Source organism: Myxine glutinosa, chromosome 6 (genome assembly GCF_964187855.1).
Source record: "Myxine glutinosa chromosome 6, kmMyxGlut1.1, whole genome shotgun sequence".
Lineage (NCBI taxonomy): Eukaryota > Metazoa > Chordata > Myxini > Myxiniformes > Myxinidae > Myxine > Myxine glutinosa.
In genome coordinates this window covers 104,675,976-104,700,871 of record NC_136266.1, presented here as the reverse complement: position 1 = coordinate 104,700,871, position 24,896 = coordinate 104,675,976, and the positions used below count along the sequence as shown (strand labels likewise).

General features: G+C 44.2%; 1 protein-coding gene across 1 annotated transcript; it reads right to left on the bottom strand.

Moving 5' to 3' along the window:
* Positions 1-110: 110 nt before the first annotated feature.
* On the bottom strand, positions 111-22,060 carry LOC137416590 (uncharacterized; the record flags this gene model as incomplete). The annotated part of the gene is given in 4 exon segments (XM_078780316.1): positions 111-4,801; positions 16,686-16,878; positions 19,260-19,413; positions 22,019-22,060. Coding segments are annotated over 4 exon segments (1,720 nt in total), but the record flags the coding sequence as incomplete, so codon positions are not given.
* Between the last annotated feature and the right edge of the window lie 2,836 nt (positions 22,061-24,896).

The following is a 24,896-nucleotide window of genomic DNA, read 5'->3' as shown; positions in this document are numbered from 1 at the left end:
ACTGGGAACAATAAAGTTCATTTCAAACACACCATAATGCCTGGAACTGATTTGACTTGTCATTTGCACTGCACCGTGGGGAAAATGAAGACAACTACTACAACTACATCTGATTTTCAAAGTGAAGAAACTGGCTCACTTTATTCAGTGTAATAATGTTAACACCATTCTGAACTCTTTTCTAAAGGTCAGGGGTTGAGGTTAATTATTTTGAAACAAATAAAATCTTACCGCTTGAGATACGCTCAGGCAGGATGTACCACATGAGACACCATCAGGCAGGATGTACCGCTTGAGATACGCTCAGGCAGGATGCACTGCTTGAGATACGCTCAAACAAGCCGTACCACATGAGATACCATCAGGCAACACGTACCACATGATACCATCAGGCAACACGTACCACATGATACCATCAGGCAAGACGTACCACATGATACCATCAGGCAAGACATACCACATGAGATACCATCAAGCAAGACATACCGCTTGAGATACCATCAGGCAAGACATACCGCTTGAAATACCATCAGGCAAGACATACCGCTTGAGATACCATCAGGCAAGACGTACCGCTTGAAATACCATCAAGCAAGACATACCGCTTGAGATACCATCAGGCAAGACGTACCACATGAGATACCATCAGGCAAGACATACCGCTTGAGATACCATCAGGCAAGACGCACCGCTTGAAATACCATCAGGCAAGACATACCGCTTGAGATACGCTCAGGCAAGACGTACCGCATGAGATACGCTCAGGCAAGACGTACCGCATGAGATACGCTCAGGCAAGACGTACCGCATGAGATACCATCAGGCAAGACAAACCGCATGAGATACGCTAAGGCAAGACAAACCGCATGAGATACGCTCAGGCAAGACGTACCACATGAGATACGCTCAGGCAAGACGTACCGCATGAGATACCATCAGGCAAGACATACCACATGAGATTCGCTCAGGCAAGACAAACCGCATGAGATACGTTCAGGCAAGACGTACCGCATGAGATACCATCAGGCAAGACGTACCGCATGAGATACCATCAGGCAAGACATACCGCTGGAGATACCATCAGGCAAGATGTACCGCATGATATACCATCAGGCAAGCCGTACCGCATGACATACCATCAGGCAAGACAAACCGCATGAGATACGCTAAGGCAAGACAAACCGCATGAGATACGCTCAGGCAAGACGTACCACATGAGATACGCTCAGGCAAGACGTACCGCATGAGATACCATCAGGCAAGACATACCACATGAGATTCGCTCAGGCAAGACAAACCGCATGAGATACGTTCAGGCAAGACGTACCGCATGAGATACCATCAGGCAAGACGTACCGCATGAGATACCATCAGGCAAGACATACCGCTGGAGATACCATCAGGCAAGACGTACCGCATGAGATACCATCAGGCAAGCCGTACCGCATGACATACCATCAGGCAAGACGTACCACTTGAGATACCATCAGGAAAGACGTACCACTTGAGATACCATCAGGCAAGACGTACTGCATGAGATACCATCAGGCAAGACGTACCGCTTGAGATACCATCAAGAAAGACATACCGCATGAGATATAATCAGGCAAGACATACCGCTTGAGATACCATCAGGCAAGACATACCGCATGAGATACCATCAGGAAAGACATACCGCATGAGATACCATCAGGAAAGACATACCGCATGAGATACAATCAGGCAAGACAAACCGAATGAGATACCATCAGGAAAGACACCGCATGAGATACCATCAGGCAAGACGTACCGCATGAGATACCATCAGGCAAGACATACCACTTGAGATACGCTCAGGCAAGACATGCCGCTTGAGATACGCTCAGGCAAGACGTACCGCTTGAGATACGCTCAGGCAAGACGTACCACATGAGATACGCTCAGGCAAGACGTACCGCTTGTGATACCATCAGGCAAGACATACCGCTTGAGATACCATCAGGGAAGACATACCGCTTGAGATACCATCAGGGAAGACGTACCGCTTGAGATACCATCAGGCAAGACGTACCGCTTGAGATACCATCAGGGAAGACGTACCGCTTGAGATACCATCAGGCAAGACGTACCGCTTGAGATACCATCAGGCAAGACGTACCGCTTGAGATACCATCAGGCAAGACGTACCGCTTGAGATACCATCAGGCAAGACATACCGCTTGAGATACCATCAGGCAAGACGTACCGCTTGAGATACCATCAGGCAAGACGTACTGCTTGAGATACCATCAGGCAAGACGTACCGCTTGAGATACCATCAGGCAAGACGTACCGCTTGATATACCATCAGGCAAGACATACCACTTGAGATACCATCAGGAAAGACATACCGCTTGAGATACCATCAGGAAAGACATACCGTATGAGATACCATCAGGCAAGATGTACCGCTTGAGATCAGGCTGATGAGATACCATCAGGCTGATACCATCAGGCAAGACGTCCGCTTGAGATACCATCAGACACTGACCTGGGGGAGGGAGGGCAACTGTTGCTTGGCTTGTATTTTTAATCACAGAGAAGAATCCAGCACTATAGTGAATCTACCAGCTTCTCTCATGAATTATACAGTATGTATACACGACATTCCCTAGCACTTCGTAAACGAACCCATGCCATGTGCAAGGTACAAGGCTTAGCTAGTCTGCAGGTAGTAACTTAGCAAAGCCTGCCGTGTCTGTGCAGCACAAACGAGCACATTTGACCATTAGAACACATGTGCTGATTATATAAACCCCATTATTTGAGCTCAATCTAACGGCGTTTCACATCAAACTATTTACACTGCAGTTGGTTTTGTACAAAACAAAAATTATAATAAAAGTAACCCCTTCTCAACTGCCCAGTAATGGAAGGTTAAATCGGTAAAAGTGCTTTTACTGTCTCGTTATGGAGAACACACATCTAAACAAACCATACGAGCCTTAGCTTCAGTGTTCGGAGCAACTTTTTCACTACATTAATACTATTACGATTATTTATCGATGGAAGAAGAGAACCAAATGTGGGATTGAAGCAGAGTTCCAATGTTAGATAAGAGCAAGAAACTAAAGTTTTAAGGACAAACCATATTCCACAGGAAGCACACGTCATTGTTCACATGGACAAGTTATATCCAGCACCTGTGTCTGAGTCAAAAAGTAAAACACATTGCAACCCACAGGAGGGTCAGGTCGATATGACTTGGTGTTCAGTTCAGGCAACACCATCCAAACAAATTTTCACATTAATTAAACTTCTATTGGAGCTTTACAAACAAATGAGGCTTCTTGCAGAAACCAGATAACCATCAGATTTAAACACTCCATCTATACACCAGTCAGCTGATGATGGATGGGTTAAAGGCAGCAATTGGTCTTGAAAATGGGTGCAATTGTCCCATCAAGGCATACTGCAAGTTCTGCCGAAAGGAAACAAAAATCCCCTATCCATTACAAGGCTGAAGGTGTAGCGACAGGGGGCAACTCCTCTGAGAGGTGACCGGGCAGGACGAATGCTGCCCCACCTCCAGGTATGGCTAATCCAGCTGAAGCTTGAGGCTCCAGGTACTGTGGCTGTTGTCCGATTAGAACAGCCGCTCGACCGAGTGCTGTGACCGAAGGCGTTGACAGCACCGAGATAGCGTTCTTTGTGGAAGGAGCAGTGCCGAGTGATGGCGAGCAGCTCATTAGAACAGGCGATGGGCCTAAAACAGGGGGGGCAGCTGTTGCTTTCCCGATAGCCACTGGAGTTCTGATGACAGGGGCGGGCTTTGTCACCTGAAAAAGAATTGGTGTAGGGATCACACTGCCTAATGCGACAGGCTTGCCTACAGAGATTTGTGTTCCACGTGGAGGGGCTGTTGCGCTCGCAGACCGACTGATTATGACAGGTGCCACAGACATGCGACAACTGGGAAAGGGTCTTGGGAGTGCAGTGGTGGCAATCGGAGGTGCCCCTTTTTGACGAATGGCTGCAGGGAGGCAGCATGGGCTGGGATTTGTAAGAGTGCGACCAACATACCCCACAGCACTTTGAATCACTGAAGTCTGCCCAGCAGGTTGTTTATTCGGAACCGGTGTCACTGCTGCAACAATTTCATGCCCTGGTGAGTTATGTGGAGACCCGGTGGCATTCGGTTGATCCTGTACCACAAGGCAGGGAGCAGCCGCAATGAGCCTTTGCATCGGGGAAGGCTGGGATGTTGCCTGCACCATTGCATTCTGGGTAGGTGGCAAAGCCACAACACTGTTACCCAGGTTTTGAATCGATGCATTTTGGGAAGAGTCCTGCACAACAAGGCAAGGCATAGTGGCTGCAATCACCCGTGTCATGCCCGGTGGGATGTGTGATGGCGGATGAGGAAGCACGGGTTTGTGAACTTGAGGTGTTGCCGTCTGGTTTGGAGACAAACGAGCTTCTTTAACAGAAAATTCTGCTGTAGATTTATTGATCACACTGGAAGTGGATGAGTTAGGAGCAAGGTCTAGGTGAAGCGCCATATTTATTTGCTCCAAAGGTGCATTTTGGGAAATTCCCTGCCCAGCAGATGTCTGGGACATGCTCAGGAATGAGGCGTGCTGCATCGGCCTTGGGTAATTCTGAGATGGTGCTGCCGCTGCGGAAAAATTGTTCATCGTCTGCCCCGAGACATCCGAGGTTAACAGCTGCTGCTTGCCATGTTTGGTTTTATCGGATGTATTTTGCACCCACTGATGAGAGCTAGGCCGTGGCATGGTGAAGCTCGAGTTTTCAAGTTCCTCATCAATGTTATCCTCTCCTTCTGCAATGACATAGCAATGCTATTAGTATTGGGTTCTGTGCATAGAGCCGCTGTTCATTCAGGTTCTCAACATGTACATTCAGAACCCAAACTCAAGATAGAAACTCTGTTGCTCAGGAGGAGCCCAGGGTAACACCACTGCATTTGGCTGTTTGGCAACCTTTACCACCACCAGAGTAAACTCATATAAAACCATGACATATTCAAATTTTAAAACTTTTTGTCCATCAGAAGCTTGTGCATTAATATGACATCTATACATCAGAAAATCATTATTTATTGTAAATGTTTTTTTCAAAATCAATAAAATAATGTTTCAAATATGATGAGTGGAATATTCAGCGTATATATACAGGGTGTCCATAAAGTCCTCGTGCAATTTTGAACTTTTGATGTACACTTGACAAACTACATGAAATTTTGTTAATGCTGATGATGCTATTATCCCGTCTCCTGCTATAGTAATCACGTGTGTGTGTGTCTGTGTCTGTCTGTCCGGGCCGTAACTTCTTTTTTTTTTAACCATTTGAGCTACTGTCATCAAATTTTCACGAAACCTTTATTATGATAATACGGAGAAGGCAAATTAATAATTTTGTCAAAAGGTTAAAGGTCAGAATCACATAAAATCATCACTTTTCATCCAATTGACCTGAAATTTCAATTTACCATTTGAGTTTTGTCATCAAATTTTCAACAAAGTTTTATTATGATAATATAGAGAAGGCAAATTAATAATTTTGTCAAAAGATTAAAGGTCAGCGTCACATAAAATCAATTTTCATCCAATTCACCTGAAATTTTAAGAATTATCAAATTGGGTCACCGCATTGGCTCACAAATCAAAAGCAACAAGCTGATTGCTTCTTTTTTAATATCAAAAGGTCAAGGTTGCATAAAATTGTCAATTTTTGTCCAATTGACCTGGAATTTAAAGAATTTGCATATTGGGTCACAAAATTGGTTCACCAATCAAAAGCTAGAAGCTGATTTTTTTTTTTTAGATAAAAGCTGCTTAAGGCTGCTTAAAATCATCAATTTTCCTTTTTTTTTTTTTTTTTATAACTGTTTTCGTTATTTTGAACCTACAGAAGAAAAAGACGACGACTAAATACAAAACGGTCGCGGACAGGCTTTGCATTTTCATATGCTTTCTGGTTAATGTTAAATCCATAATTTCCACATTTGGGGGACAGAAAAAAACTCAGGATGTCTCATAACATTCAAGAGACTCACCCATAATCAATGTCTGGTGTTCTCCCAAGGAGTCAAGCATCATTGGTCCCTTCTTTTTTGGAAGAAGCACCAGTAAATGGTGAATATTACTTTGCAATGTTGTAGAATTTTTGTTCCCGAACTACGAGGATTAAATTTTTACATATCACCGTGTATCAGCCAGGCTTGAGTCCCTGTCACTATGCTTCGTATGTGTGCCAGTTCATTAATGACGTCTTTCCAGATTTCAACTGTATTGAGTAAAATCCTCATGAAATCTGCTTTCAAGCCCCCTTTATAGTTTCTTTCATGTGTACATCAAAAGTTATAAAAGTTCAAAGTTGCACAAGGACGTTATTTATGGACACCCTGTACTATAGTGCAGACCATTCTCTTAAGTGGCATTATGTAATTAATCCATAATTAACATGACTGAGCATTTAACAATGCAGAGCCTCGTCAGGGTATATAAATTACAGTAGCTCTGAGAATCGACGACATACTGTATGTATGCTAAGTTATATGTGCATACAGTCACGTGAAAAAGTAAGTACACCCCATGTAAAGTTTTGACTTTTTCAACATATTTCAACATCCAGCTATTTGATCTTCATTTCAACAATATTGATAGATAAAGGTGATATAATATAACAATTATCATGAAACATTTACATTTTGTAGTCCATTGTATAATTTAAATAAACATAAATGCAAATTTCGCATGTGGAAAAAGTAAGTGCACCCCCACATTTATCACTACTTCAAATACCTAAAATTAGAATCAGGTGCACCAGCTCAGGTGCAAATGATTAGAACATCATTAGAGAGGATATTGGAGGAACCTGTCTTATTTAGACCTCAGACATTTCGTTTGGTTTGCTCTTTTTTGTTGGTGTGCGGCGTCACCATGCCTAGATCAAACGAGCTCTCTGAGGCCTTCAGAAAGAAGGTTATAGATGCCTACGAGTCTGGGAAGGGATTTAAAAAGATCTCCATACAATTTGAAATCAATCATTCGACTGTCCGGAAGATCATCTACAAGTGGAGAAGATTCCAAACAACTGCCAACTTGTTCAGGCCAGGCCGGTCCAGCAAGTTCAGCCTGAGAGCAGACCGCAAGATGCTGAAAGAAGTCTCTAAGAACCCCAGAATGTCATCACAGGACCTACAGGTAGCTCTTGCCATTGTTGATGTCAAAGTGCACGAGTCTACCATTAGAAAGAAGCTGCACAAATTTGATCGACATGGGAGATGTGCCAGAAGGAAACCTTTGCTGTCCAGAAAGAACATCAGGGCAAGACTAAAGTTTGCCAATGAACACCAAGGCAAAGACCAGCACTTCTGGAACAATGTGCTCTGGACAGATGAGTCAAAGGTGGAGCTATTTGGCCACAGTACCAGAAGACATGTTTGGCAAAAACCAAAGACAGCATTTGACCACAAGAACCCGATACCAACTGTAAAGCATGGTGGTGGAAATATTATTGTTTGGGGCAGCTTTGCTGCATCATGGCCTGGACAGCTCACCATCATAGAATCCACTAGGAATTCTTCATTGTACCAGAGGGTGCTTGAGGACAATGTGAGGCCATCTGTCGGAAAGTTGAAGCTCAACCGCAGGTGGACCTTGCAACATGACAATGACCCTAAACATACCAGTAAATCCACCAAGGAGTGGCTGAAAAGAAAGAAATGGAGGGTTCTGGAATGGCCAAGTCAAAGCCCGGATCTAAATCCCATCGAGATGTTGTGGGGGGATTTGAAACGAGCTGTGCATGCAAGAAACCCCTCAAACATCACACAGCTGAAAGAATTCTGCATGGAGGAGTGGGCAAAAATTTCTCCCAGTCGATGTCAGAGACTGGTAGACAGTTATAAGAAACGCCTACTTGAGGTTGTTCCTGCCAAAGGGGGCAATACCACCTATTAGAGCCAAGGGTGTACTTACTTTTTCGACTTGCGAAATTTGCATTTATGTTTATTTAAATTATACAATGGACTACAAAATGTAAATGTTTCATGATATTTGTTATATTATATCACCTTTATCTATCAATATTGTTGAAATGAAGATCAATTAGCTGTATGTTGAAAAAGTCAAAACTTTACATGGGGTGTACTTACTTTTTCACGTGACTGTATGAACCCACACACACACACACTAAGAGTACAAACTGATTGCATTAGCCTCTCCCATCTCTTTGGAAACTGGCAAGGCCTATAATTATCACATGGAGCCTGCTTTATGAAGCACAAGTTTTCTGAGAAATAAACAATTAACTAACCAAGGACTATTGCTGCAAGTGTCCACGTGAACGTAATGACGATACCATGTTTTCTTTCAATCAGGAGCAAAGAAAGTCGAGACAAGCCTTCAATTCTGTATAGTAACTGAAGGAATATGTCTCGATAGGACAGTCACATTGGCAGTACAATGGGCTACGTTTGCTTACATTTGGTGTTTGGCTTGATGGATACTTTAATGATACCAAGATTCTGTGAATAGGTGGAGTTAAATCTTAAGACCTTCCTGGATGGGATAAATAGGGATAGGGCAACGCAACTTCTGAACGTAACAGATAAGTATTTTATACATATTGTCAGCCTGCGCAACAGATAAGGGAAGTTTCGCCTACAATTGTTTTGTTGCATGAGTAATCTGTGGTGCCTAGTGGGTTAGGAATTGTTTTATTTTCAATCATTGTACTATAGGTTTGAATATTCCCATTTGCCTCTGTGTCCATTTGGCTCACTTGGTTCGTTCCATTTTTGCTTTTAGTGTCTGGTTACCCTCTTCCCCGTTTACTTTACAAATAAATCCTTTCAAAGGGTAAAAAAAAAACGTGTTTCAGCTATCTGCTTCTATGTCCGTGTTCCGCCATTATTTCGGCCCAATTGAAGCTCTTTGGAAAACAGTAAAGTTCGAATTAATTAAATAAACACTGTACAATAACTCATGAAAGATCGTTTGGTCCATCTCCCGAGTCTAACTCGGCACTGAGGTTTCTGTTTTAAAGGGAGCTTCAGATGTGAAATTTGGTGTCAGGAGTGGGATCCAGCGATGATCCACCTCCTCGACTAGGCCTCATGACCCCTTTGTCCTTTTCCTCCATGCTCCACCAACACAGGGTGAACCTAGCTTGGGTCAATCCAATAGTCTAAGCCACACTAAGTCCACTCCAAAAGTCTGAACAGTTTTTTCCTGTCCTCCTTCCACACAAGGCTTTTGCGATCTCCTTCAACACAGTGCGCTACGCTGCGACGAGTAGGAGTGCATGCGTGCGTGCGTGCATAAGCGAAGGACCGTATTCGAATTTGGTGTGTGGGTGCAACCCACGTCAAAATCCAAGATGGCCGCCGCCATGTATGTCTGATGCCATGCATGTCTGAACCTTGTGAGATGAATATCTTGAAAAATAAGCGAAGTACCAACTTCTAATCTGGTGTGTGGGTGTATCTAGGCATAAGGAAGAACGCTATTGAAAATTGGGTCGCCACGTCAAAATTCAAGATGGCCGCCGCCATGTATGTCAACCTTGCGAGATGAATATCTTGAAAAATAAGCGAAGTACCAACTTCTAATTTGGTGTGTGGGTGTATCTTGGCATAAGGAAGAGCGCTACTGAGAATTGGGTCGCCACGTCAAAATTCAAGATGGCCGCCACCATATAAATGTCTGAAACTTGTGAGCGAAATATCTTGAAAAATAAAAGAAGTACCAACTTCTAATCTGGTGTGTGGGTGTATCTAGGCACAAGGAAGAACGCTGTTTAAAATTGGGTCGCCACGTCAAAATCCAAGATGGCCGCCGCCATGTATGTCTGAACCTTGTGAGATGAATATCTTGAAAAATAAGCGCAGTACCAACTTCTAATTTGGTGTGTGGGTGTATCTCGGCAGAAGGAAGCCCGCTATTGTAAATTGGGTCGCCACGTCAAACTCCAAGATGGCTGCCACCATATATATATGTCTGAACCTTGTGAGTGAAATATCTTGGAAAATAAGCAAAGTACCAACTTCTAATCTGGTGTTTGGGTGTATCTAGGCACAAGGAAGAACGCTATTCAAAATTGGGTCGCCACGTCAAAATCCAAGATGGCCACCGCCATGGATGTCTGAACCTTGTGAGCGGAATATCTTGAAAAATAAGCGTAGTACCAACTTCTAATCTGGTGTGTGGGTGTATCTAGGCACAAGGAAGAACGCTATTGAAAATTGGGTCGCCACGTCAAATTCCAAGATGGCCGCCTCCATGTATGTCTGAACCTTGTGAGCGAAATATCATATCATAGCATGGTTTCTGCGTCTTCCACTTTGTCAACTCACATCACTTCACCGACGGGGGACCTAGGCGTAACGCTTCGATAGGGTTCCACGCAAAGTATTGACATGGGCATTGAGGAAGTTAGGAGTGGAGGAATGGTTGATCAGAGCAGTGAAGGCAATGTACAAAAGAGCGCGCACAGCTGTAAGGACGAAGGACGGGAACAGTGGTGAGTTTGAGGTGAAGGTGGGAGTGCATCAGGGGTCGGTACTAAGTCCACTACTATTTGTAGCTGTGACGGAGGGTGCTTGCTCAGAACGTAAAGGAGGGTTTACCGTGGGAGTTGTTGTATGCAGATGATCTGGTGTTGATTGCAGAAAGTATGGATGGACTGAAGGAAAAGATGAACAAGTGGAAGGAATGTATGGAGACAAAAGGTCTGAAGGTGAATATCGGAAAGACGAAGGTGATGGCAAGTGGTAAAGCATGTGGTGAGGTGGAAAGAACTGGGAAGTGGCCGTGTGCTGTGTGCAGGAAGGGTGTCGGAGTGAACTCCATTCAATGTACAATGTGCGCTGAGTGGGTTCATCAAAAATGTAGTGGTCTGAGAGGGTCATTTACCAGTGTGGCAGCTACATTCAAATGTAAGGTGTGCACAGAGGGAGCTGCAGATGGAGGAAATGTTGAGTTGGATCTTGGAGACGGCGTGAAGCTGGAAGGTGTGAAAACATTTTGCTACCTCGGAGACATGCTGAATGGAGAAGGTGGATCAGACTCGGCAACGGTTGCTCGAGTGAGATGTGCATGGAAGAAGTTTCGGGAACTGAGTGGCGTGCTGATGAGGAGGAGAGTGTCGCTGAAGCTGAAGGGAAAGGTGTATGCTGCATGTGTGAGAAGTGTTATGATTTATGGGAGCGAGACATGGGTAATGAACGTAGAGCAGCAACGAAGGCTGGAAAGGGTGGAAATGCGAATGGTTCGATGGATGTGCGGAGTATCGTTGAGAGAGAGGAAGACAAATGATGAATTGCGAAAGATGATGGGAATATTGCCTGTGGTTGATGCTGTGAAGAGGAACAGGTTGAGATGGTTTGGTCATGTGTTGAGGAAGGATGAAAGTGACTGGTTGAGAAGAGTGATGGAAATTAATGTAGAAGGAAGTAGAGGACGGGGAAGACCGAGAAAGACCTGGCTAAAGATGGTGGAAGAAGAAATGCGGGCAAGGGGGTTAACAAGGAGAGATGCAGAAAATAGGGCAAAATGGAGAAGATTGTCATGGGGATCGCAAGGCTAACCCCCGCTCTAGCAGGGAAAATGGCCTTAAAATGCATGTTGTTGTTGCTGTTGTCTTCAACAACAAGTCGTCTTCTTCTTTGTCTACCGGTCTCTCTCAATCCCCCTTCAAGCATCGCCTCTCTCTAGTTCTTCCCTCCTCTTGGTGGGCAGAGTTCTCTGCTCTCGCCATCCTCCCCACGGGGACGGCGCCTATAAAAATAATTCCAGGATAGCACTTGTCTCCACAGCACATTACGACACCATGGCTGACACACAAGGTCAGACAAATGTATGATGGCCAAACAGATGTGTGATGGCCATGGAGATGTGTGTCTCTCTCATGAGAAGTTTTCATCTACTAGTCTCACCTACCACATGAGGTGTTCACGCTCACATAATAATGTCTACCCTGCCTATAATTACATGTGCTGCCTCCTCAGGGTCACGGGTAACAAACGACTTAACCTGATAGGTCCCTGTTACACTGTGTTACAGTGTTACATGTAAATCTAATCGCTACTCGAAAGACACGGACCATGCTATGGATCCCCTCCCCACCCCCTTGAACGGAACAATATTTTTGTTGATGTAAACCTCAGAGGGAATATACATACTTTTCAGAAACTCATGCACAGCAGCCAATCCGATCACAGGGTTAACCAACCAATGGTAAGCCATGATGGTAATGTTAATGGCATTATTGTGGTGATTTTTACTCCAATCAGCAGTGATCACATGTCAATATGTCTAGCCTCTTCCCTCTGTGGGTCATGACTGCCCTTGCACAGTAGCATAATGTAAGTTGGTGGTAAGGGCTACCATTTCTTCCTTCAGAGGTAAGTTTAACCTTGCTAGCCAATCCCAGGATAGCCATTTGCCTTTAATACCCACCTAAGATGTTTCATTTCCTGAATCTTCCCCTTTGTTGTGGATGGTAGGTCTCAAGCTCATTTCATGATTACCACCTGTTTGTGTTACATTGGGTGGCATGATTGGAAGTCAAGGTAGCGGTCTGTTTGTGTAGGCTTTCTGTACACTGTAGTGGTGAGGGATCCATTAGGGCGCCTTGTTACCATGGTGTCGAGAAACTTTATGGATGTGAATATCCCATTGAGACCATCCACGATATTGTCCACGGCCTCGTTCAAACAGACGACGAAGGTATCGTCAACATAACGAAGCCAAATACGAGGAGGCACTTTAATAGAAGACGTGTCACGTGATTCCAACTCCACCATTACAATGTTGGCGACCACCGCCGACACGGGGGATCCCATTGCAGTTCCGAAAACGTGTCTGTAATAAACCTCGTCAAAGACAAAATAGGTGCTTTAAAGACACGTTCTGAGCAGGTCGCGCACATCGTTAACGCTTAACGCGCCCGCAGCTTGTTTCCAGCCCTCATCCTCCTTTATCCGCTTTTCCACAATTTCAACCACCAGTGTGGTTGGTGCATTGGTAAACTGAACACGTGCTCCATCCACACCATACAGCACCGATGGATATCAAACCTTTCGACCAACCAACTTATGGAGGAATAGATGAGGTTACTGACGAAAGGCCTTAATTTTGCAACGTTTCTGAGCAGGATCCCAAACGATGTGATGATACCACTGGTGGAGTCAGACATAACGGATCTCAGACGACACAAAAAAACGAGGCCATGTGAGATCACATGTGGCCATGAATCCCATGATCCAGCTCCGCCCTCCTCGACTGAGCCAGAACAACTACGTGCCCGATGGGAGTTACTTGGATTGAATGACAGCGTGGTGGTACTGGCAGACAAAGGCCGAGCGACAGTGGTTTTGGACAAGTCCAAGATTGTGCTGGACCTCCTAACGGACATGAGTACGTAGGAACGTCTTACCACCGACCCAAAAATGAAAGGAGAGTGCGTGCTGAACTCACGGCTCGCCAAGATCAAAAGAGCGAGAAGATTAACAAAGGCGGAATATCAACGTCTCTACAGCAGCAGCAGCGTCGCTCCAAGGACTTACGGTCTGCCAAAAATCTTTGAAAATCTTCTCCGAAACCGCTTAACCGATCAATGTGAAACTTTAACGAATTGATCAATTACCCATGGGAAATATGGTTTGGTAAAGATGACGTCATCAATCACGTGGTCTGGCAGCCATATTGGATCAAAGGGGAAAAAACCTTAAAAAAGAGTAGAGTTGGCTCGCACCAAGTCCTTCTCAAGACTGCACGGGGTAAGTATTCTATGAATACCATCTGGTTATATCACAGACAAGTTTTCAGAACTGCTATGGGATCCCCCATGTCCCTGGTGTTGGGCTAGCGGCTAGGGTGCCGGCTTAGGATCCAAGGATCCTGGGTTCGAATCCCGGTCGATCGCTGAATTAACGCCAGGGGGGTTGACTCAGCCTGTCATCCTTCCGAGGTCGGCAAATTGAGTACCAGTACACTGGTAATTCCCTGTTTATCGTAAAAAGGCGACAAACAGGGTTGGCGGCAGGAAGGGCATCCGGCCGTAAAACATTGCTTCAAAAAGGGGACCAAAAAAAAAAACAACAACAACCACGGTCCCCGAAAAGGCCAACCCCCGCTTTGCGGGGAAAAATGGCCTCTAAACGGTGGTTGTTTTTTTTATGGGATCCCCCATGTCGGCGGTGGTGGCCAACATTGTAATTGAGGAGTTGGAATCACATGACATGTCTTCTCTTCAAGTTCCTCCTCATATTTGGCGTAGTGATGTTGACGATGCCTTCATCATCTGGTTGAACAAATGAATATGAATGAATGATCGTTTTAAGGCCATTTTCCCCGCTAGAGCGGGGATTAGCCTTGCAGGCCCCATGACAATCATGGTTCCCTGTTTGAGGCAATGTTTTTATGGCCAGATGCCCTTCCTGACGCCAACCCTTGGTCGCCTCTTACGATGCGCAGGGATACGGTGTACCTATTCTAAATCGGGGTATCTAAATCGGGGTACACACCGTGATCATTCATCCCAGCAAGCTGGTACTCAATTTGCCGACCTCGGAAGGGTGGCAGGCTGAATCAACCCCCCTGGCGTTAATTCAGCGATCGACCGGGATTCGAACCCAGGATCCTAGGATCCCAAGCCAGCACCCTAACCGCTAAGCCAACACCAGGCTAAGCCAACACCACCCAATGAATGAATGAATCATTCATTCATTGAATATATGCTGTGAATGTGCCGTTCATCACGTTTCTGAGTTAAGTATGATGATGAAGACGAAGCCTTACTACCAACTTCGTACACTTCCGGAATTGTTTGATTTAGTTGTGTTCAAATGTCTGGTGATCGTTTTGTATTTATTTATGCGAATGTGTACTCGAATATAACTGTCATTAATCAAAAAGGTTTAGGCACTATCGAGCGATTTATAAATTTTTTTAATCCCAAAAAACTAACTGTTTTTTTTCCAAAAATTGTTTTTTGGGTTATTTTTGCCTAAAACACTCCCAGACACTCACTGATGAACCTCTGAAAGTTTGACGAAGATCCATTCAGCCATATTTGAGAAAAATGGTGACACACACACACAGACAGACAGACAGACCAACAGCTCTCTTATATAGTAGACTGGCTGAATGCACCCGGCATTGCCCGGGTTCTTTTTGAATGAATTTAATCTTCTGTACATAGGTCTGACGTGAGCCCAGTATCAGTTAGTGCTCAACGATTCCTTGTTCTTTCTTCTGTCGGGCCCCGCGAGAGAGAATTTTGAAATCATGTGTTGCAATCAGTCAGATATTCCTTTAGAATTACTAAAGGTGCATAAGTTGAATAATGCACTATTAAGTGCATAAGTTGTACTTCAAGATAATTTTGAAAGAACAAGAAGATTTATTGTGAAATGGGCCCAGCCTGGCTGAGGTGGCCTCGACCGGCTCCGCCACCTAACCTATAACCTTCCCGGGGCCTGTCCCGACATTTTTTGTTTCAGAGGTTTCCTCCTATCTTTCACCGTTCAGGAGATTAGCGCGTGCAGACAAACAAACAAACAAAAACCTTCTTATATATATATATATATATATATATATATATATATATATATATATATATATATATATATATATAAGAAGAAGATTAGAACCCTTTAGAATTACCCTTTATAACCCTTGAGAACTCCCTTTAGTTTTGTTCTTGATATGAATATCATACACTTCAGAACCCTTTATAAATAAACACGGTGGGTCAGAAAGGTTCTTCTTCATTTTTGATGAATGGAAGGAAGGACATAGCCAAATATTGAAGCGGCTTCACCGCTTAAAAAAGAACCTCACTGAAATGTTATAAACCACATCGGGGAAAATTACTATAAATGACCTACAATTGGAGGCTGTGTGGGGTTCAGCGACGATCATGAAACGAACAGTCGGAACGAATATGAACACAACAAAACTTCACAACATGGTCCTTGAATGTGATCGTTTACTGAAATGGAGGTGGTGGCTATCTTGAGTCTTGGGAGGACTCCATTCTACCTTCTGAAACCCACAAATGGAGATTACAACCAACAGGAAATGCTAATGAGACAATCTAGTGGGAATCTGGATTGAGGCTAGGGTATCAGCCCAAAGGACGACAGGCCTTTCCACAGGTGGCACCTCAAACAGAAGAATGTTCACTGCACACCTAATTGTGGATTCTGCCAGGGAAAGATTGTGGCCCAAATCATTCATGAATCGGATGGCCAGGGCCTGGCGTACGACTGAATGCGATTTGGGTAGGAATTCATAATTTGTTCATGGAGTGGCAATAATTATTTGACTTCAGAAAAGATCCCAAGGAATCTTTAAGGTCAGGTGTATCAGCTATTGCTAACAGACAGGAAACCAAGTTTAATGTCCAGTCAAAGGGATTGCACCATTGGTGATTGCACAACACCTGTCTGTAAAGCACCAGTCTTACAGTTCATAGTCAGGTCTGGAATCAAACCAGACTGGACAACTCAAAGGTAGGTGCGCACCATCCTGTCGGATACAAGTCAAAGTAATAATAATAATAACAAAAAGAAAATGTAATTGTTTAGGGTTGTGATAATATATATTTCATGAAACAAAAATGTTTTTGGTTGCAACTAAAGTTTTTGTTACCAGGTGAAATGGAACTCCATCTCTGCTTTTCCTGCTTACCAGACGCGGTAGACGTGGCATCATCGTGATCATTGGGTGAGGTAGGTTGCTGCAGGAGCTTTTCTAAGCGGTGTGCGTCCACCTGCGATGGAAGTCCTGCGCAGAGCTCGAGCAGGTGCCGCTGTAAAGCTATTTTGTGCCTCGCCAGTCGATCTAACTCGTGCTCGAATTCCCGTTCCTTTCGCTTTAACACCTTTGAGTGAGTACCAAGGGGCGGGCAGCAACGATTAATCAGGTACAAACGGCCTTCAAGTCTGCTGCTCCCATCTACATCAACAGGTCAAGTCAAACAGCAAATTACACCAAGCTGGAATACAAACGCTAATGATGACAGACATGATCACCTAAAGGATGTTGAAGTGGGTGTCGTCCATTATCACAGATAAAGATTGCACTGATCCTTGGCATCAAAATAGATCCTCATCATTAAACAGAATAACTTTTAAAGGCATTGCCAAAGGTACAAAGCACAAGTACAATTGAGAACGAGTTACCAAGCAGCTGATACCACATTATTTACATCATTCGTTGTTTTAATATACAAGAAGATTGTCATGGGGCCCGCAAGGCTAACCCTCGCTCTCTAGCTGGGAAAATGGCCTTAAAATGCCTGTTGTTGTGTGTTGTTATTTTAATATACACAGACCATTACCCCGCACAAGGCACATCGACACAATGCTCTCTATACGAGTGTCAGGTTCTCTTTAATGCACACTGGGACCAGTTTCTGCTGTTATGTTTGACTAAACATGATCAAATAAGTGACCGAATACAGCATTGAAGTATCAGCGGGAATGCACAAAGACAAAAATGGAGTCATCAGGAAGAGCCTGGATAAGATTTGGGTCGCAACTGCTACTCCTCTACCCTCAAACCCATCCACACGCTGTCAGATGAACCCAACAAACTATTTGCAAGAATCACTCCTCCCTAGACAAAAAACGAAAAGGAATGAAAGGAGAGATGAAGGACAAATAAACAAATAAATCATGCATAGATATAACATGAGCGCGCACACGCTCGCACACGCACGCACGCACGCACGCACGCACGCACACACACACACACACACACACACACACACACACACACACACACACACACACACACACACACACACACACACACACACACACACACACACACACACACGACGGCTGTGACAAGGGAGGCAGCATGACTTGCGGAGAGGACCTCGCCTGTGACAGAGAGGACCAAGGGGCTGTGCCGAATGCATCAGTTTCCAAGACAGTGAAGAGTGACCTTAAAACGGTAGCTTTGATGGGACGAGATGTGCACGGGGTGGTTAGTGTCACGCTGTTTGACGTGCGTTTGGACGGCCTGGCTCTGGAGCTTGTGTGACTTGTGGGCCCCGTGCTGCTGGGTAGGAAGGCCTGGGCTTTAACAGACCATCTCCTGTAGAGCTCCGTCCATTGAGAATGTGAGAGAACGAGGTGAGACCGAGGATTCGTGCCACATGCGGCGGCTTCAGAGTGCATGGCGACTTTGGTGGGGCGGAGGGCCATGCACATGGCACCCAAAGCCGCGTGGTATCATCTGGGCATCTGGGCCTGGCCTGGCAGCTTGCTGAGTTTCTCCAACCTCATCATACCGATAGCGAAAACCTGGGACTTTTGACGACTTCGTTTATGCCATGTTATGCCTGCAGGGAACCCAGCTCCGTGAGATCCAGTCATGTGCCGAATACAATAGCTTCATGGGAGGATATGGTAGGGGGGTAGGGGGGGGAGGAGAGGAGAGGGAGATGCCCGTGGCTTCAGGCTTGGTGGGTTTTGCCATCTCCAACCAGTCGAGGAGGACAGGCACGCGCTCACAGGGAGGGGGGCCTGAGATTTGGCAGACCCGAGTGGGGCGGGGGGGGGGGGGGCTGGGGGGGAGGCTGAGATTTGGCAGACACGAGTGGGAGGAGGACCTGAGAGAGATGAGGACCAGTGGCGGTGTTGCACGCGCATGTGTTCGTACGTACACACACACACACACACACACACACACACACACACACACACACACACACACACACACACACACACACACACACACACACACACACACACACACACACACACACACACACACACACACGTCATGATTTGCACGTACACATGCACAATTATGGTTTATACACGTTTGACTTTGGTTTTGTTTTGCTTTGGCACGTTTTGTTTTGTTTTGCGTGACATCATATGCTGTGTATTGTATGCACGCTTTATTTGCATGCGTTATATACACATATACATATTGTGCACATGTTGTATTGTATACACATGTTACGCGTGACATGTTATAAGTAGTATGTTGAGTACACGCGTCTTATGCATGACATATTGCACACATTTTGTGCGCACACACACATGTAAAGTTTCACTTAGTATGGTTTGGCTTTGTGTGCGCACACACTTGGTTTCTCACACTATAAAAGACAAACATAAATTAGGTTCCAGTCCCCTATTAATTCAGATATGCCATACATTTTTGATTTCCACGTTTGATGCTTAAAATCAAGATCCAATAGCATTACAAAAGGGTTCCTAAGTACCAGGTGTTTGGACGTACCTGCACGTAACGCAGGGCCCCGCGGAGGATGGTAAGATTTGAGGTTTTTTTTTCTTCAATGTTCGGAATGCTCTTTTTCAGAGCCTCGAAACACTCCTTGAGGTAGGCCCGCCTGCGAGACGCGAGCGCGAGTGCAAGAGGATCGGGTGTACGCCTGCAAATAAGCCTGCAGCACTCAGCCACAGCAGTTTTGTTCTTGACATGAATATCAATTTTCAATGTCATCGTCGAATTGAAAGTCTGACACATCATCTCGGGAACCACACAATAAAGGGCGATCTACATATTATGTACACATCAGGTGCAGGGACTTTGATAAAAATAAAAAAAGAAAGGCAAGGAAGGGAAGGGGGAAATGGTGAAAACGAAAAGGAAGTTGGGAATACAGGAAATATAGGAAGAGCAATGCATTGGAAGGTAAAAGGCAACAACATTATTTGCATAGATAATATGTAGATGCCGAAATGGTTCCTAATACGGTTATGTTTTGTTTATGACAATAGTCACCAGGTGGAATAAAATGCCAATAATCATCAATTTGTGCTGTGCCAAATCAAGCCGGTCATTAAAGCCCACTTTGGCAGTAACCAGTAACCAAGTTACAAACATGTTTACCAGTACAATATGCTTGGATACCGTGTGTATATGCAAAGCTTAATTAGCAGAAGCCTCAACGGACTGGTGGATTCAAGAACAGTTAAGCATGGTTTCAAACAATTATAGGACAGTTGAACAAGGAGCCATATATTTATTACTTATGCAACTATGTGGTTTTCACTCCTATACTTCCCCCCCCCCCTCCCCCCCCCACCTTCAACAACCCCAAAATGCTTTAAAGATCAAGATTCATGGAGGAGCTAAAGGGAAACAGGGACAGAGAGAGAGAGAGAAAGGAGTGGGGGGTTGAGCAAGAGTGGGTGAGCATAGGTAGGCTCTCGAGAGTGTGGGCAGCACTATTTAAAGAATGAAGGGAGTGGGATGAGACAACAGAAATGTGGAAGGATGAATGAATGAACATTTTGCTCCTCCTTTTTTTTTTTTTTACTTTGTCTCTCACCCCCCCCCACCGACCTCCCCCCCCCCTCCCCCCATTCCCCACCACCTTCCCAGCTTCCCCATCCCCACTCTCTCCTCTTGGCTTCTCCTCTCACCACTGTCCCTCTCTCAATCCTGCTCCTCCCTCGCTCTTCTCCCCTCCACCCCCCTCTCTCTCCCTCTCTGTCTGTCGTTCTCCCTCCACCCCCATCTCTCACTCTCCCTCTCCCTCCACCACTCTCTTTACCTCCCTGCACCACTCTCTTTACCTCCCTGCACCCCTTATCTCCCCTCTTCATAATCCCTACACATCTGTCTCTCTTCCACTAACCCGGCACTCTAACACCGCCTTCACAAAATATTCACACCCCTTGACTTTTTCACATTTTGTTGCGTTACAACCTGAATTTAAAATGGATTAATCACCATGCTTCACGCTGCCACCACCATGCTTCACGCTGCCACCACCATGCTTCACGCTGCCACCACCATGCTTCACGCTGCCACCACCATGCTTCACGCTGCCACCACCATGCTTCACGCTGCCACCACCATGCTTCACGCTGCCACCACCATGCTTCACGCTGCCACCACCATGCTTCACGCTGCCACCACCATGCTTCACGCTGCCACCACCATGCTTCACGCTGCCACCACCATGCTTCACGCTGCCACCACCATGCTTCACGCTGCCACCACCATGCTTCACGCTGCCACCACCATGCTTCACGCTGCCACCACTATGCTTCACGCTGCCACCACCATGCTTCACGCTGCCACCACCATGCTTCACGCTGCCACCACCATGCTTCACGCTGCCACCACCATGCTTCACGCTGCCACCACCATGCTTCACGCTGCCACCACCATGCTTCACGCTGCCACCACCATGCTTCACGCTGCCACCACCATGCTTCACGCTGCCACCACCATGCTTCACGCTGCCACCACCATGCTTCACGCTGCCACCACTATGCTTCACGCTGCCACCACCATGCTTCACGCTGCCACCACCATGCTTCACGCTGCCACCACCATGCTTCACGCTGCCACCACCATGCTTTCACGGTATGGATGGTGTTAAACGGTTGACGAGCTGTGCTCGGTTTCCATCAGACATAGCACTTTCCATCCAGGCTAAAAAGTTCAATTTTCATCTCACCAGACCACAGAATCTTTTGCCTCAAGCTCTCAGTCTTTCACGTGCCTTTTTGTAAAGTCCAGGCGTGCTGTCATGTGCCGTTTTCGCAGGAGTGGCTTCTGTCTGGCCCTTTTACTTTCTGTAAAGTAAATTCACATCCATTCAAAGTACAAGGGGTGTGAATACTTTCTGAAGGCACTAACTCTCTCCCTCCCCTCCCCTCCTCCCCACTCACTCACTCACTCCTCCCCCCCCCCCCCAACGACGCACAAACTCTCTTCTCCCCCACCCCCACCACTCTCTCTCGCTCTTTCTTTGCCATCCCCCTCCTTTACTCTACTCTACCCATCGCCATCTCCATATATCCTCCTTTTAAAATTTCACTCATTTAAAAATTACTCAACCCCATGAATATGTAATAAAAAGATGGCTTCAAGGGCAAAAGCCATAAATGATGAATTTCCTTCCATGATCGAATCAAAAGTTGAGGTAGCTTCAGCTGTCCATCGCCAATCTTTTAAATGAACGTGTATATTAATACATGGTCTCGGCTCATGGAAGAACTAGTTTAGCCGAAACTCACCGTGTTTTTTCCAGTTTGTTGTGGACTTCACGTGTTCCAGCACTTTAAGGTAGAGGAAAAGGAATCGGAGAAAGAAGTTGTGATGAGACAGAGACAAATTGCTCCAGTGCTCCAGTTATCATAAATTGTCAATTTACACGGCATGTAAAAGGGTGCTCAATGTTCTCCTATTTCTTAATAAACAAAAATAGTGCAAAAGAGTAAAAGGATGCATCTTTAGACATACAGTACTATAGGTTAGTTAACCCCACGTCACTGGTTTTATGAGCAGGAAAATACACATTTGCGAGCAAGCATTTAACACTGGTTTTTATATACTTATTGGTTACTACATGTTACTTACTGGTTACTACATGTTACTTACAGGTTACTACACATTACCGGTTTTTATATACATATAGTATTACTGGTTAAAACATGTTACCGGGTTTTAAATACAGTGGTATTACTGGTTACTACACGTTACCGGTTTCTATATACATATAGTATTACCGGTTACTACACGTTACCGGTTTCTATATACATATAGTATTACCGGTTACTACACGTTACCGGTTTCTATATACATATAGTATTACCGGTTACTGCACGTTACCGGTTTCTATATACATATAGTATTACCGGTTACTGCACGTTACCGGTTTCTATATACATATAGTATTACCGGTTACTACACGTTACCGGTTTCTATATACATATAGTATTACCGGTTACTGCACGTTACCGGTTTCTATATACATATAGTATTACCGGTTACTGCACGTTACCGGTTTCTATATACATATAGTATTACCGGTTACTGCACGTTACCGGTTTCTATATACATATAGTATTACCGGTTACTGCACGTTACCGGTTTCTATATACATATAGTATTACCGGTTACTACACGTTACCGGTTTCTATATACATATAGTATTACCGGTTACTGCACATTACCGGTTTCTATATACATATAGTATTACCTGTCACTGCACGTTACCGGTTTCTATATACATATAGTATTACCTGTCACTGCACGTTACCGGTTTCCATATACATATAGTATTACCGGTTACTGCACGTTACCGGTTTTTATATACATATAGTATTACCGGTTACTACACGTTACCGGTTTCTATATACATATAGTATTACCGGTTACTGCACGTTACCGGTTTCTATATACATATAGTATTACCGGTCACTGCACGTCACCGGTTTCTATATACATATAGTATTACCGGTTACTGCACGTTACCGGTTTCTATATACATATAGTATTACCGGTTACTGCACGTTACCGGTTTCTATATACATATAGTATTACCGGTTACTGCACGTTACCGGTTTCTATATACATATAGTATTACCGGTTACTACACGTTACCGGTTTCTACATACATATAGTATTACTGGTTAAAACATGTTACCGGGTTTTAAATACAGTGGTATTACTGGTTACTACACGTTACCGGTTTCTATATACATATAGTATTACCGGTCACTGCACGTCACCGGTTTCTATATACATATAGTATTACGGGTTACTACACGTTACCGGTTTCTATATACATATAGTATTACCGGTTACTCCATGTTACCGGTTTTTATATACATATAGTATTACCGGTTACTGCACGTTACCGGTTTCTATATACATATAGTATTACCGGTTACTACACGTTACCGGTTTCTATATACATATAGTATTACCTGTCACTGCACGTTACCAGTTTTTATATACATATAGTATTACCGGTTACTACACGTTACCGGTTTCTATATACATATAGTATTACCGGTTACTGCACATTACCGGTTTCTATATACATATAGTATTACCTGTCACTGCACGTTACCGGTTTTTATATACATATACTATTACCGGTTACTACACGTTACCGGTTTCTATATACATATAGTATTACCTACCGGTTACTGCACGTTACCGGTTTCTATATACATATAGTATTACCGGTTACTGCACGTTACCGGTTTTTATATACATATAGTATTACCGGTTACTACACGTTACCGGTTTCTATATACATATAGTATTACCGGTTACTGCACGTTACCGGTTTCTATATACATATAGTATTACCGGTTACTGCACGTTACTGGTTTCTATATACATATAGTATTACCGGTTACTACACGTTACCGGTTTCTACATACATATAGTATTACTGGTTAAAACATGTTACCGGGTTTTAAACACAGTGGTATTACTGGTTACTACACGTTACCGGTTTCTATATACATATAGTATTACCGGTCACTACACGTCACCGGTTTCTATATACATATAGTATTACCGGTTACTACACGTTACCGGTTTCTATATACATATAGTATTACCGGTTACTACATGTTACCGGTTTTTATATACATATAGTATTACCGGTTACTACACGTTACCGGTTTCTATATACATATAGTATTACCGGTTACTGCACGTTACCGGTTTCTATATACATATAGTATTACCTGTCACTGCACGTTACCGGTTTTTATATACATATAGTATTACCGGTTACTACACGTTACCGGTTTCTATATACATATAGTGTTACCGGTTACTACACGTTACCGGTTTCTATATACATATAGTATTACCGGTTACTGCACGTTACCGGTTTCTATATACATATAGTATTACCTGTCACTGCACATTACCGGTTTTTATATACATATAGTATTACCGGTTACTACACGTTACCGGTTTCTATATACATATAGTATTACTGGTTACTACACGTTACCGGTTTTTATATACATATAGTATTACCGGTTACTACACGTTACCGGTTTTTATATACATGTGTCGTGTTACTTACTGGTTACTACACAATACCGGTTTTTATATACATATAGTTTTACTGGTTAAAACATG